Source organism: Polypterus senegalus, chromosome 1 (assembly GCF_016835505.1).
Source record: "Polypterus senegalus isolate Bchr_013 chromosome 1, ASM1683550v1, whole genome shotgun sequence".
In the NCBI taxonomy this organism is placed as follows: domain Eukaryota; kingdom Metazoa; phylum Chordata; class Cladistia; order Polypteriformes; family Polypteridae; genus Polypterus; species Polypterus senegalus.
Window position 1 is genome coordinate 247,049,663 of NC_053154.1, and position 14,877 is coordinate 247,064,539.

Sequence of the window (14,877 nt, forward strand, 5' to 3'; positions counted from 1 at the left end):
CCATACCACTGTTCCTACAAAAAAATATTCTAAAACGAAAAATCATCACAATTGTTTTTTTATCTCCAAATGCAGTACTGGGAGTGGGCAGATTAAAGGAATATTACATTTAGCTATACCCAGAAGAAGTACAGTATATGACAGTTTAAAACCAATGAAGAGGAAAGGTTAAAAATCCTTGGCCTGAAGGTATCACACAACATTCCATCATGCAGCAGTTGTCTGCTGCTTTGACTAATAGGTCTACTTTTATACAAAATCCTGCTGTCTCACTACTGTTAACAGCAACCAAAATCCAAAGATGATGTCAGCATTGCAATATTAGGCTTATATTAATAACCCCTACTAGATGATACACTATTTTGGTGGGCAATGTCTTAAAAAAAGTTTTGTAACCACTGAACCAGGCCTTAGAGCAACAATCTGCAAATAGGTTAGTAGTTCATTAAAACCACTCTTAACACAGAAACTGAAAATGTTAATATTTTGCCAATATCAAGTAAAATTTTAATTTGAAAGCAGTGGCAGTTTTGTCACCAGTAATTTTAAAGTGCCTACCTAGAAAGATTGTGTTAGCAGGGTTTTATTGTATTTGGCTTTGCTAAAGAGTAAGCAGAAGTTAAAAACAAACTAGTGAATGACAAACAGAACTAGAGTCCAACCTTTAAAAATATGTCATTTCTGTATCTCAAGCAAAGTAAATGCAATAGGTTCACAGAAGAACATCTATAAAAGAAACAATATGACATACTGTACTTGTTTATTCTATAACTTGAGAACTGTTTTTTTAATGTACCAAGATTTTCTGAAAGAACATCAAAGTAACATCCAAATACTCATTGCACAGTTTCTGCTGAAAATGTCCTATACAGTACTGCTGTTATCAGTTGAAATCATCTAATTTTTTTAGTACATAATGAACATGCATTTAAAGCTCTTTGTAAATTCCAGCTATTTTTTCTGTTGTTAGTCTTGTGGACTTCCACAAATACTTAGGCTAGTGCGAATAATTAGTGGCTTTATGATTTTTTCTGTTAGTTAATTCACTGCTTGAAGATAAATTGCACTCTAGTTTTTGAATCATAATAATTTGCTGTGACTGCTTCTAAAACCTTGTCATATACAGTGGTGTGAAAAACTATTTGCCCCCTTCCTGATTTCTTATTCTTTTGCATGTTTGTCACACAAAATGTTTCTGATCATCAAACACATTTAACCATTAGTCAAATATAACACAAGTAAACACAAAATGCAGTTTTTAAATGATGGTTTTTATTATTTAGGGAGAAAAAAATCCAAACCTACATGGCCCTGTGTGAAAAAGTAATTGCCCCCTGAACCTAATAACTGGTTGGGCCACCCTTAGCAGCAATAACTGCAATCAAGCATTTGCGATAACTTGCAATGAGTCTTTTACAGCGCTCTGGAGGAATTTTGGCCCACTCATCTTTGCAGAATTGTTGTAATTCAGCTTTATTTGAGGGTTTTCTAGCATGAACCGCCTTTTTAAGGTCATGCCATAGCATCTCAATTGGATTCAGGTCAGGACTTTGACTAGGCCACTCCAAAGTCTTCATTTTGTTTTTCTTCAGCCATTCAGAGGTGGATTTGCTGGTGTGTTTTGGGTCATTGTCCTGTTGCAGCACCCAAGATCGCTTCAGCTTGAGTTGACGAACAGATGGCGGACATTCTCCTTCAGGATTTTTTGGTAGACAGTAGAATTCATGGTTCCATCTACCACAGCAAGCCTTCCAGGTCCTGAAGCAGCAAAACAACCCCAGACCATCACACTACCACCACCATATTTTACTGTTGGTATGATGTTCTTTTTCTGAAATGCTGTGTTCCTTTTCGCCAGATGTAACGGGACATTTGCCTTCCAAAAGTTCAACTTTTGTCTCATCAGTCCACAAGGTATTTTCCCAAAAGTCTTGGCAATCATTGAGATGTTTCTTAGCAAAATTGAGACGAGCCCTAATGTTCTTTATGCTTAACAGTGGTTTGTGTCTTGGAAATCTGCCATGCAGGCCGTTTCTGTCCAGTCTCTTTCTTGTGGTGGAGTCGTGAACACTGACCTTAATTGAGGCAAGTGAGGCCTGCAGTTCTTTAGACGTTGTCCTGGGGTCTTTTGTGACCTCTCGGATGAGTCGTCTCTGCGCTATTGGGGTAATTTTGGTCAGCCGGCCACTCCTGGGAAGGTTCACCACTGTTCCATGGTTTTGCCATTTGTGGATAATGGCTCTCACTGTGGTTCGCTGGAGTCCCAAAGCTTTAGAAATGGCTTTATAACCTTTACCAGACTGATAAGATCTCAATTACTTCTGTTCTCATTTGTTCCTGAATTTCTTTGGATCTTGGCATGATGTCTAGCTTTTGAGGTGCTTTTGGTCTACTTCTCTGTGTCAGGCAGCTCATATTTAAGTGATTTCTTGATTGAAACAGGTGTGGCAGTAATCAGGCCTGGGGGTGGCTACGGAAATTGAACTCAGGTGTGATACACCACAGTTAGGTTATTTTTAACAAGGGGCAATTACTTTTTCACACAGGGCCATGTAGGTTTGGATTTTTTCTCCTAAATAATAAAACCATCATTTAAAAACTGCATTTTGTGTTTACTTGTGTTATATTTGACTAATGGTTAAATGTGTTTGATGATCAGAAACATTTTGTGTGACAAACATGCAAAAGAATAAGAAATCGGGAAGGGGGCAAATAGTTTTTCACACCACTGTAGAGTCTCTTGTCCTGTTTACCCAGAAACTATCAGCCTCCTCCAATATGTGATTATGAGAGAGAGGTAGGTGGTATTCTGCTGGCATTGGTGTGAATGGTCTTTATTCATCAGGGATACGTTTTCCAAACATGATTAATCTTAGATTACTAAATAACTTTACAAAGCGCACACATAGTGTACTAGTGCACATACTGCTTTTTCATGGGTTTCCTAAAACCCTTGTGATCTTTCGTTGTTATATGCAAGTATAAAGTGTATCTTTGTTAGCCCTTCCCCTCAAGTTTCTTAGCAAAAGGCAATTCAAGTCAACTGAAAATCAGTCAAATGACAATATTTTCATCATATGGCAATGTTCTGCATCCTCCATCAGGATGAAATACATTAATGAAAGTTAATGTGACATCATTATTTATTAACTAATTAGGCTCAAAGATCCAGAATTCTAACCTCCATCCATTTGTCCTTGTCCTCACTGGGAATGCATGCATTGTGCATCCTACATACAACTGTTGTGCAGTATGGCTGAGGTGAAATTCTGATGACACCCAACTATTTTTGATAACACCAGAAGTGCATTTTCCAAATATTCATGCCTAGACACATATTGTGTTCCACCACTCTGTGGGTTCACAGGTGTGCATTGCATTGTTCTTTGGCCACTCATGGGAGTTAGATACAGACAGTTTACCTACAGTTAGGTTCATGTTTGGAGAGTGATACAGTTTTTATAATTTGGGCTTTGTGTGCCACCACAATGGATTTGAATTGAAGGCATAAAGATATACCTAAAGTGTAGATCTGTAGTTTTAAGGAGCTTAACAGAAACATTGCATGAGCCATTCAAAAAGACAGACATTTTTATACACCTCCATGTTTTTCAGGGGCTCAACAGTATTTGGACAAATTAACATAATTATAAATATGACAATCATTTTCAATACTTAGTTGAAAATCCATTGCAGTCAATGACTGCCTGAAGTCTGGAACCCATGGTCATCTCCAAGTACTGGGTTTCCACTCTAGTGAATCTTTGCCAGGCCTTTGCTGCAGATGTCTTCAGGTGCTGCTTGTTTGTTGGACTTTCTGCCATTAGTTTTTTCAGTTTTGTGAAATGCATGTCCAATTGGGTTGAGGTCAGTTGATTGACTTAGTCATTGAAGAATATTCCACTTCCTTGTCTTGAAAAGAATTTGGTTTGCTATCACAATTTATTTTGGCTTATTGTTCATTTGTACTGTGAAGCATCATCCTATCAGTTTGGTAGCATTTGTCCAAATCTGAACAGACAGTATATTCCTGTACACTTCAGAAATCTTCCTGCATCTTTTATCAGCTGTCATATCATCAATACACACCAGTAAACAACTTCCATTGTCAGTCACGCATGTCCATGACATAACACTGCCTCCACCATATTTCCCAGATGATATGGTATTCATTGGATCATGAGCCTATATCAGTTCCATAGCTTAACATTTTAGTGGCCAGTTTTTAGATAAACATAAAATTGTATAATTGAAAGACCTGTTTGATATTTGTGGGTGTGCTGACTCAAGCAGCTGCGGGGGGTTGATGAAGTAATTGTGATAAGCCAAATCTGCATGTGAAGGTGCAGTCTGCTTCATCGGCTTTCTGTGCTGCACGATTGAGGCACTGCACCCACGGAAGCATATAAAGGAGAGCCATCACGAGAAAATGGGGGGACGAGAGGAGAAGGTAGACTGGCCAGTGAGAGAGAAGGGAGGAAAGACACAAAGGAGGTTAAAGGAAGAAAAGGAGCAAAAAAAAAAAAATAGGAAGAGACCGGGATGGAGAGAGCACCCAAGCTGAACAGAGTTGTTTCAGGTGGTTGAGTGTGAGTCTCAGGGCTGTAGGAGCTGGATGCTGTGGAAGGGGCGCTCCTACTGAGCATTTGCCTGAGAGTAGGAATGGCCCGATATGCAGTGTTCCTGTAGATGCCCAGAGACTAGTGATGGGAGATGTATGTGACTCAGAGTGGTGTCCCAGGATTGCTGAAGGCCGGGCAACAGGGACCTGAGCCGGGATTTAAAGGATGACTGCACCTGTTGGATTTGAGAAGGAAGCATTGGGGCTCATTTTTTTCATGGACTGTCTCTAGTTTTAACCTCCGATTTTAATGGATATTTATTGAATTTTAACCTTCACCCTGTTTTTATGGGTTATTTAATTATTTATTTACTGTTGGAGCACTGCACTGTTTTGGACTCTGTTTTTTTTTAATAAAAGCACTCTGACACCTTTTTGCGCCTACCCTTTGCTATGTTTGTGTGTTATGTCCTCATTTGCTGGCTCATCCCTCAGGTATGTTACCTGCATTGTCAACATCAGGAGGCTCCCTGGATGCATCCAGTGGCGTGGAGCTGATCCATACTCTCCTCTATCCATCATTCTGGTACATATTGATCTTCATTTCACCAGTCCAAAAAACTGTTCTAAAACTGTACTGTTTTTAAAATATTTTCTGGCAAAGTCTAATCTGCCCTTCGTATACTGGAAGTTTTCCAGTGGTTTGCACCTTGTGGTAAACCCTCTGTATTTACTTTCATGAAGTCTTCTGTTGATTGTAGACTTTGGCAATGATAGGTCTACCTCCTGGAGAGGTTCATAGTTTGGCTAAATGTTGTGTGTTGGTCTTTCTTCACCAAGGAAAGAATTTGTAGTCATCTATCACAGCTGTCTTCCGTGATTGTAAAGACCTTCTATTGTTCCGGAGCTCAACAGTGCTTTCCTTCTTTTTAAGAATGTAGTAGATGGTTCATTTCACCACTCCTGGTGTTTCTGCTGTCTCTCAAAATTGTTTGTTTTGTTTGCTCAGTATACTGATAGACTGTTTTTACCTGTGTGGACAGCTCTTTGGACCTAATATTGAGATTTTACAGTGACAGCTTCCAAATGCAAATTCCACACTTGGAATCAACTCCAGACTTTCTGCCTGCTTAATAGTTCATGAAATAATGAGGGACCTGCTCCCACCTGGCTATGGAAAAGCTTGTCGGTCAAATGTCCATGTATAAAAATGGCTGTTATTCCTAAATGGCTCATATGAACTTTCTGGTAAATCCTTTGAATTAATGCTGAAAGCCCACACTTCAATCAAGTAATTATTCCATTGTCATGGTGTAAAAGCCAAGCTTATGAAAATTGTTTCACTGTCCAAATGGACCTAACTGTTTTTGCGTAGAATGGATACTTTCTATCAACCAGCAGCTATCCATTCACCACACTCAGCATATCATTGGTATTCCCGAACCATTTTGCTACAATATTCGTAAAACATTGTTGGCGATTGGACATCAACTGTATGTAATGCAGAAGAACCTTTATGGCAGGTGAGGCTAGGCTCTATAGGGATTGGGAGTATGAGTGGGTGTCAGAAATTCACTAATGACTTGATTTTATTGTGTTAGTGTTACATTTGTGAGGTGGAGATCGGATACACTTACAATGAATTCAAAGGCTATTCTTTTGAGGAGGTTTTCTTTATTATAGCCATGCTGTCTCTCTCCAGACAACCCAAAATTCTTGTCCTTTCCTTTTCTTTCTTCCCTCATTTCTTCATAGCTAGTTGTAATGCATAAAATGCCTTTGTCAAAATAAAGATATCTGCAAATTTAGACTATAAACTTTTAAAAATTTTTAAAAAACATGGAAATATTACTAACATGTAAACATTATTAACAGAAGTTATTTAAATGAACTTAATTTATCTATTTAATATATTCCTACAAATGCAAAATTGCATTTCATCATGAAAATGTTATCAACTAGTCAAGGATAAATCTTAGTATTTTAAGTTCTCAGGAAATTATGTATTATTTTTTTATCATAAATTGGAGCTTTGTGTTTAATGTTCGGTATTAACTTTGTGAATAGTGTTATTTACACAAAAACCTTTTTTGTTTTTGTATCCTTTTGAATATTTGTGAAAGGCTTTGTGCTTTGAAGGGTATTATAAAAATAAAATTTATGTATAATTATTAATTGATATGAAATAAATTTAATGTGTGCTGTCAGGCAAGCACTGTCTGTTGCTAAGGTTGGGGCAAAATTTATAAGTTTACAGAGCAGCTAACAATTTAAAGAGCTGGTGGGAAGACACTTGGATTCCACAGGATTTCAAATGCTACGATGGGTTTGGAGAGACAGTCATAAATTAATAATCAGTTTTTGGATGGAGTTTACAATTATTCTTTCTAGAAACTCACCCCAGTACAGTGGCTAGTGTTTTCTGAAATTACTTATTATGTGACTTGGAGGTTTCATTTTTTGTATCTTAACTGTGTTTAATCAGCAGGAAACAAAATAGAATACTGAAGTCATGAAAAAGAAAGCAGATTATATTTTGATTATTTTTGATCTTATTTGAATTGACCCCAGATTATAAAAATGTATTTATTTTTAAAGCTTGTTATAGTGTGCTGTTCTTCCATACCATTGAATGTACCTGTTTTCTGCAGGTCTTGGCTGCGGTTTGGCGTATGCTGCTACAGTGACTATTATTTGTCAATATTTTGACAAACGACGGGGGCTTGCTCTTGGAATAGCGGCAACAGGTATGCTCTTTTTTTTTTTTTAAATGCTGTCTTCCATCCATCCATTATCCAACCCGCTATATCCTAACTACAGGGTCACGGGGGTCTGCTGGAGCCAATCCCAGCCAACACAGGGCGCAAGGCAGGAAACAAACCCCAGGCAGGGGCCCACCACAAACACTGTCTTATGAATCTGAAAAATATATCTTTCATTTATGCATTATTTTAAATATTAATGTATGTATTTCACTAACTTTTTCATCCTGGCCTGGATTGTGTAGAGTTGGTGCCAGTTCTAGCCAGAGCTCAGCCTTCATAAAACATAACTGTACACATATTTTTAAACATAGGTAGAAGTATATTCACACAGTGGGCATGTAGGTTGCAACAGTTGCTCTAAACATGTCTTTCTGTTCAGTTTGCATTTATTTATTTATTTCATCATTTTATTTATTATGTTTTACATTTCATTGTATTGGTTTTTTCATTGTAAGATGTAAGAAGAAGGGGCCTGAGTTGTCTCAAAAGCTTGCATTTTGTAATCTTTCTAGTTAGTCAATAAAATTTGTTATTTTGCTTAATTTCTTTCTATCATCAAAAGTGTAAAACTATTTGCTTTTGATTTTGGTTTCTAACTACTTTTAATTTTAAAAGGGCATTCTTTCCTGGGGTGATTCTGTAATCATCTTTAGAATTTCCCTTTTTTCTTTTCCTTGTTTTTAATATTTATATTAAATCATTATATATATTAAATATATATTATAAAGCTACTTTTTAATTGCATTCCCTTATTTCTTTTATCCTAATTTTAGCTACAATCAAAAGCCTTAAGCTTACTGTGCAAGTATTTTGAAAAGCATTCCTATGTGTTCTTTAATTAAATATTGTTGTGGTTTTGAAGACTTGTTTAAACTCTTAATAAAGGTTTCCCAATTTTGTCAGATTGTCTTTCTCGATTTACAAATTGTCTCAATGAACTGTCAAACATTCATATTTTAAGTTTTCTTTTTAAGTGTTTACAGTCCTTTTCTTACTGAAATCAGCTTTCAGTCTTTGGCTACCTGCAACCAATAGGATTTTCTTGAAAATTAGAATGCATCAGAATGTTCCTTGTATATTGAATTTCTTCATCTCAGTTACTGATGAAATTATTTTGTCAAAGCATACATTCAGTTAGTAAGGATGTTTAATATTCAGATTTGTGGTTTAAGATTTTTTATTCAAGAACACATTAAATGTATCTTCTCAGCTGTACCCACATACACAAGAACAAAAATACATGGCGACAACAGGATAAAAAGTCAGTCACATTCAATGTACATCATTTAAAAATAATCCTTTCATAACTGCTGCTAACAATTGACAAAACCTTCACCTTGATATTCGCCATACTTATGAAAACAGTATCTAGGTTCCAATTTCTTTGCTACCTGTGATGTTCTTTGTTAAAAGCTGTATGGCACTGTAGAGAAAGCCATTTCTTAAACAATTTGTGTGGGTTTTTAAGTCAAACATCCACCCTGAACTTAAGGTAAATGTATTATAATTGATATATGGAATCAGTCAAAACAATTCCAGATTTTTCAACATTGTCTTTTTGCATACAAAAATAATCAATAATTCAATAATTTGGTTGCCTGTTTGGTAACCTGTTGCAATTTCTTTAAATTTTGATGCTTCAGGCCACTAAACCAGTTAGTGGAGCTGAAAGCTAAGCTTAACATTCAAATTAATAGTGATAGACAGGATCAGCCTTTAGTATAAGGACAGCATGAGGTTCCTATGCAATTTATGGAGGAGACATAAAGTTAGTGTTGATATTCCAATTTAAATTATTATTAGTGTCTCCTTTTTCTACCTTGTCTCTCAGAACTATAAGCAGTAGACATATGTATTAATGTGAATTTCCCCTTGGGATTAATAAAGTATCTATCTATCTATCTATCTATCTATCTATCTATCTATCTATCTATATATCTATTTCTGTCTCCAAAAGTCAACTAGCCATTCTTTAATTTTTTGACTTTCAGACAAAGAGAACTACTATTGCACTTCCTTGTTTTAAGTAATAGCAATCAACCTCACCCGATATGCATGCTGTCATCATAGTGTTTAGCATTCATGATAACGGAATAAATTTTTTTTTACTGATATAAAGTGTAAATAGCAGAGGAGGCAAAATACAGCATTTAGGAGGCAGTCTGCTTGACTAAATGGACCTTGAAAAACTTATATGTTCTCTAAATATCTGCAGTTTAAAAGAAAACTTGAAATCTATAACTTAATATATGGATTAACATTAATCACTAAACAGAAATCATGTTGTTTCATAAGAACCAGTCTTATAAAGAAATTCTCCATATTATGTATCTTTCTAGTTTTTTATTAACTGTAATTCTAACAACTAAGCTATGGTGTTGTACCTGAACTTTGGAAAAAGTCAGTGAATACCGAGTTCCCAAGTTGTCTAAGCCAAGAATTTGTAATGATTATAGGCCGGTTGACCTCAATAAAATGGTATAATTATTTGGTGAAGAAAATCTTACTGACACAGTAACCCTTTAAATGATGTCAAGCTTTAAAATGAAGACTCTGTCTTCCCCTCATTCATTGGTTGTCAAGCCGTGACTGCAGTAATTTTTGTTTTTTCATCAGCAGTTTCTCAAACTGCACCAGTGAATTGATGTTCTGCTTGTTTAAGCATTGCAGATATGCTAAAATATGACTCATACTTTCTATTAGAACATGTTTTCACTTGTTTTCTTTGCACTTTTAGTCTCTTACTTGTGGAACATACAGGCCTATAGTCCTTATACTGTATAAAAGGAAACTGAAAGGGGTGAAGTTCACCAATATAATAATACATTTGAATATGAATTTTAAACACATTTTCACCATGTCCTGGAGCTGTTGATGCTGTGTATATATTCATCTGGTCCTCACATTAAAAAAGGTGTAAAACATAGAGGCAGAGTAAGGTGGATGTTTGATGTGAAAGAAATGTGTTATTAAACAAAGAAAAGAACATGGGGAACACCAAGACAATGGAAGAATGTGATGAAACATTTAATCAAAAGCCTGAAATACTGTGTGTTGGTCTTGTGTAAAAAATGTGAGGAAATACTTTTTAACTTGTGGATGCTGTATAACTTCTGTGTTTGTAGTTTCTATTCTTTAAATTCTCATGTTTGTAAAGGGTTGGGCTCTTTGACCAAGGAAAGAACATATATTGGACTTTGGGGCCAGGGTGGTACAGTGTGGATGAGAATGTTGCAAAACTCTGTAGTACAGGATATCACCAAAAGTGGTATTCAGTAATATTATAAACATACGTTATAGTTGATTAATTCAAAGCAAAAACTTGCAAAAATTTTAGCATCCAAGGTTAAAATTAGCATTGAATTAATATAGTGGGTTTGAAGAAATACCAGGTCAGGTTAGGTTGAGGAGTATGCACTGGTAAAGCAGGTTGCTGCACCCACCACATGACAAAACAGCTCAGGATCCTAGTTGGCAACCCCCTAGGAAGACACACGGTCTAGTCCCACCCATCCAGAAATTACCATCTGTCACAACCAGGTGCTACATAGGTATCCCCTTGGCCTGGTCCAGCTGATCGGGTCATCAACAATGAGGATCCTGTGACCAGAATCACCCTCAGGGAATCAAGCTACATGGCCGTAGTACCATAACTGACACTTGCTTGAAATGCAGGTAATGTGCCTCATTTGGGACTTCGTGAGCAACCGCTCATTTGACACAAAGTCAAACCAGCAGTACCCAAGGATTCTGCGAAGAGACACAGTACCAAAGGAGTCCAGTCTTTGTCTCAGGTCACTGAATAGTGTCCATATCTCGCAACCATATAGCAAAACAGGAAGCACAAGGACTCTAAAGACTTGGACCTTCATCCTTTTGCAAAGATATCGGGAGCTCCGCACAACTTTTTCCAGTGAAATCATGACCCCCCACTCTCCCAATCTGTCAATCTGATTTCATGGGAAGAGTCACCAGAAACAGGAATGTCCCTTTCAAGGAAAGTAAACCTCTCAACAGGTTCAACATTCTCTCTACAGGCAGACACAGACACACTGACGATGGCTGTGCCCATGAGATCATTAACACTAGAATGCCTAAAGCCTAAGAAACTTAAATTAAATTCCCTCACACCTCCTCATCTGTGTCTTTGTTTTGCAAATGTGTCAATCAGCACTGGCAGCAAGCAGCCTGCTATCCCATCCCCCACAAGACAGCTGAAAGCCAAGTCAGACGCAAAATTCTCAGAGCTGAAGTCTCTTTATCTGGGAGTTAGGTGTCTGTATACTATTATATATATATACTAATATATATATATTGTATAGGGTAAATAATATCGTTATTTGGAATACATACATCTCATGTGTGTTCCGTTTCTACAATGATCTGTGTCAATGTAGGATGACAAGAAATGTGAGGCAAGAAGTGCTGAACACATAACTAAAACAGAAACGTTTCATGTTATATTAATAATGACAAAATGCTGATGTGAAGTGTGTAGTGTGTGAAGACTGTCCAAAATATCAAATAAACACTTTCACAGAAGGCATAAGTGTGCTTTTATTCAAGAATATAACCAAAGAAAAATAAATTATTCAATTTACCTGTTGCTGTCAATATGTAAAAACTGAAGCACAAATATCAATAATAAAAAAAATAATTTTTGCCACTGTTTTTCTTTGCTTTTTAGGTACAAGTTTTGGAGGTTTTGTTTATGCGTCTCTTCAGATGGAATTGATTAAAATCTATGGGCTTAATGGCTGCTTGCTAATTATTGGTGCTTTATCACTCAACATACTGGTTTGTGGTGGTCCAATGAGGCCTCTCCAATTGAAAGGATACTCTCTGAAGAGAAAGGAGTGCCAGACTGTGAGAATGGAAAATCTTTCTGTGCAGGATATTAATGACAAAAATGATAAGTTTGGTAAATGCCCAGAAAATAATGCAGTATTGAATGTGGAAATAGTTAATGGTGGAAAAAAACAAACACGTTTCCTGGAAAGGTGTTCCATTGCTGCAGTTGTCAAAAACAAAGATGCTTACTTCAAGTATATACAAACAAGCACTGAACTTTTACAAAATAGATTTTTTGTTTCACTCTGTATTTCCATGTTTCTTTTTGATATTGGCTCCTTTCCTCCTGTGCTATTTATGGAGGATGTTGCAAAAAACTCTGGACTCACGGATGAGGAATATGTTTTCCCCCTAGTTTCAATTCTGTCAATCATGATGGGAGTTGGAAAGCTGGCCCTTGGGATCATAGCAGATTTGACCTGGATGAACAGCTATTATCTCTATGCTTTTACGATAGGTGCTTCAGGAGCTGCCTTGCTTTGCATTCCCCTTGCCTGCAGTTATGTTACATTTGCAGTCATTTCTGGAATACTTGGGTTTTTTTCTGGAAACTGGTCAATTTTTCCTTATGTTACTTCCAAAATAGTGGGGACAGAGACACTTACACATGCTTATGGAGTCTTAATGTTCTTTGCTGGACTTGGAATGTTGCTTGGACCACCAGCTATTGGTATGTTCATTCCTTTTTTACTAACAAATTGTCCTTAAAAAGTGTCAAAATGAATTTGATGACAGATTAGACATAAAGAAAAATGGCAAATATGTATCCTATACTATTGTATATAGAGAGGAAGAAAATAATTACATCCTTTTATTTGGTAAAGGTGGTATATACCTCTTTATTTTTTACATTTTTATTAAGTCATTCTAAATTCTATATTTTTATCTCCAAATTGCAGTTTTCATCCTTTTTGTTTTTTTTTTCTTGCAGGCTGGTTCTATGACTGGACACAATCATATAGTGCTGCTTTTTATTTCAGTGGTACCTGTGTTTTATTAGGTGGATTTAACTTGTTTCTTGCTTCCCTATCCTGCTGGGACAAAAATAATTCAAAAAACAAAAGACCAAATGTTAAATATGTTTCTTCATGTGACAGTGTTGCATCTTTTGCATAGACATTATTTTATTTTCTCCAGATTTTTTCAAATTATAATTCCTAAGGGGACTATTAATAATATTGTATATGTTGGTATTCCTTTTCAAAAGATTATTGTTTCCCTTTTTTAAGAGATGTTTTTGTGAAAAATGGTAAATCTGTTATTTGTTCCCTGTGTATTAGTTATTTACAAAACATTTTATTTTTAACCAGTGGAGTAGGTAGGATGCATATAGCATCTTACCAGTGACATCTTTCCTAGTTGTAATGTACACAACTATTAAATGTTTTCTTAATGGTGGACAGAGGTAAACTAATTATTTTTTGTGTAATGCTGATATTTGTTCTATGTGTTGTGTGCCATGATGACGTATATATTCATTATGTATCTGTTTTATGGGTTTTATTTGGAAAAACAAATAAAAAAAAAGCTTTTTTGCCTCAAATTCTAGTTAATTTTATGTGGCTGCTACTACAAGGATGCAATTTTAAGCACTCAAAATCTAATGTGCCTGGTGCAGAAAAAACCTTGCCAAAACAGATTTCAGCTAGCCTGTCTGGTTCAACAGTTATCAAGGATACTAGGGATGCTCCGATCAGGTTTTCTAAGGCCGATACCGATGACCGATTTCATGTTACTTGATCGGCTGATTACAATTTTGTTTTTTCCTTTATCACTTTAAAGAACTTTTTACACTAAGCTCCTGCATAATCAGACTTATAGAAGCCTTATGTTCTATATTAAAGTGTTACCTTTGGTATATAATTAAACTATAGACCACAGCTGTTAACTGTTCATTTTTATTAACAAAATGAAATTCTGTAGGCTTATTGTTCAGTGACTATAAAAATACTAAAATAAATAAAACTAATAAAATTTGTACAAAAATATGTATCAATAATGCTTATGGAATGAAAGAAAATAAAATGCTTATTATAATTGCAAGCTGTCATTCTGTTTATTTTTTCTGCTCTCTGAAACAATGCTTAATTTTACAAAATTCATTTCTGTAACAACAAAAAATAAATAAATAAAATTACGATATACTGTATATATTTGTATACAGCATTCTTACACAATCAGTTAATTGATAATTGACAATTAAACACTGCTTAAATGTAAATGTGCATGTACTTCTAGGTTATAATCATTTTTAATCATTTAGTACACTACGGCTTTTTTGCTGTTTAAATATACATTTGCTGTATTTATAAAGGTGTGTTTTTTTCTTCAGTGTACCAGCTTGACATTTGTAATTCTTGAGGTGTAATTATAAATATGGATTACCATTTCAGTTATGTAGTACTTGTTTCTTACCAAAACTTATGCTATATGACACACAGCAACAAATAAATACAGCACAAATCTATAAAAAGTTGCAAAAGTATCAAATATTCATAATTTGTTTATCAAGAAGACACAAGACTAATATGCTTAACAGGTTTATAAGTAAAAGACACATTTTTTTGTTAAGCTAACAAACCTGTTGTTTACTAAGCATCAATTTTAAAATTTTCTTTATCTTTTTGTTTTTCCAGTTAAAAAAGAAAGCTGCTGCACCTAAAACAATTTCACTGTCCAGACTGAAATGGTGTCCGTTTA

The 14,877-nt window shown here is 35.6% G+C and overlaps 1 protein-coding gene across 3 annotated transcripts in view; it reads left to right on the forward strand.

The window, feature by feature from the left end:
• slc16a9b (solute carrier family 16 member 9b) overlaps positions 1–13,975 on the forward strand; it is a 39,944-nt gene extending 25,969 nt beyond the window's left edge. For all 3 annotated transcript variants that reach the window (XM_039771472.1, XM_039771481.1, XM_039771490.1), the window contains exons 4-6: positions 7,213–7,308; positions 12,014–12,847; positions 13,109–13,975. In XM_039771472.1, coding sequence (XP_039627406.1) covers positions 7,213–7,308; positions 12,014–12,847; positions 13,109–13,293 — 1,115 coding nt within the window. In that variant the 3' untranslated portion in view covers positions 13,294–13,975. The remainder of the gene's footprint in view (positions 1–7,212; positions 7,309–12,013; positions 12,848–13,108) is intronic.
• The last annotated feature ends 902 nt before the right edge of the window (positions 13,976–14,877 follow it).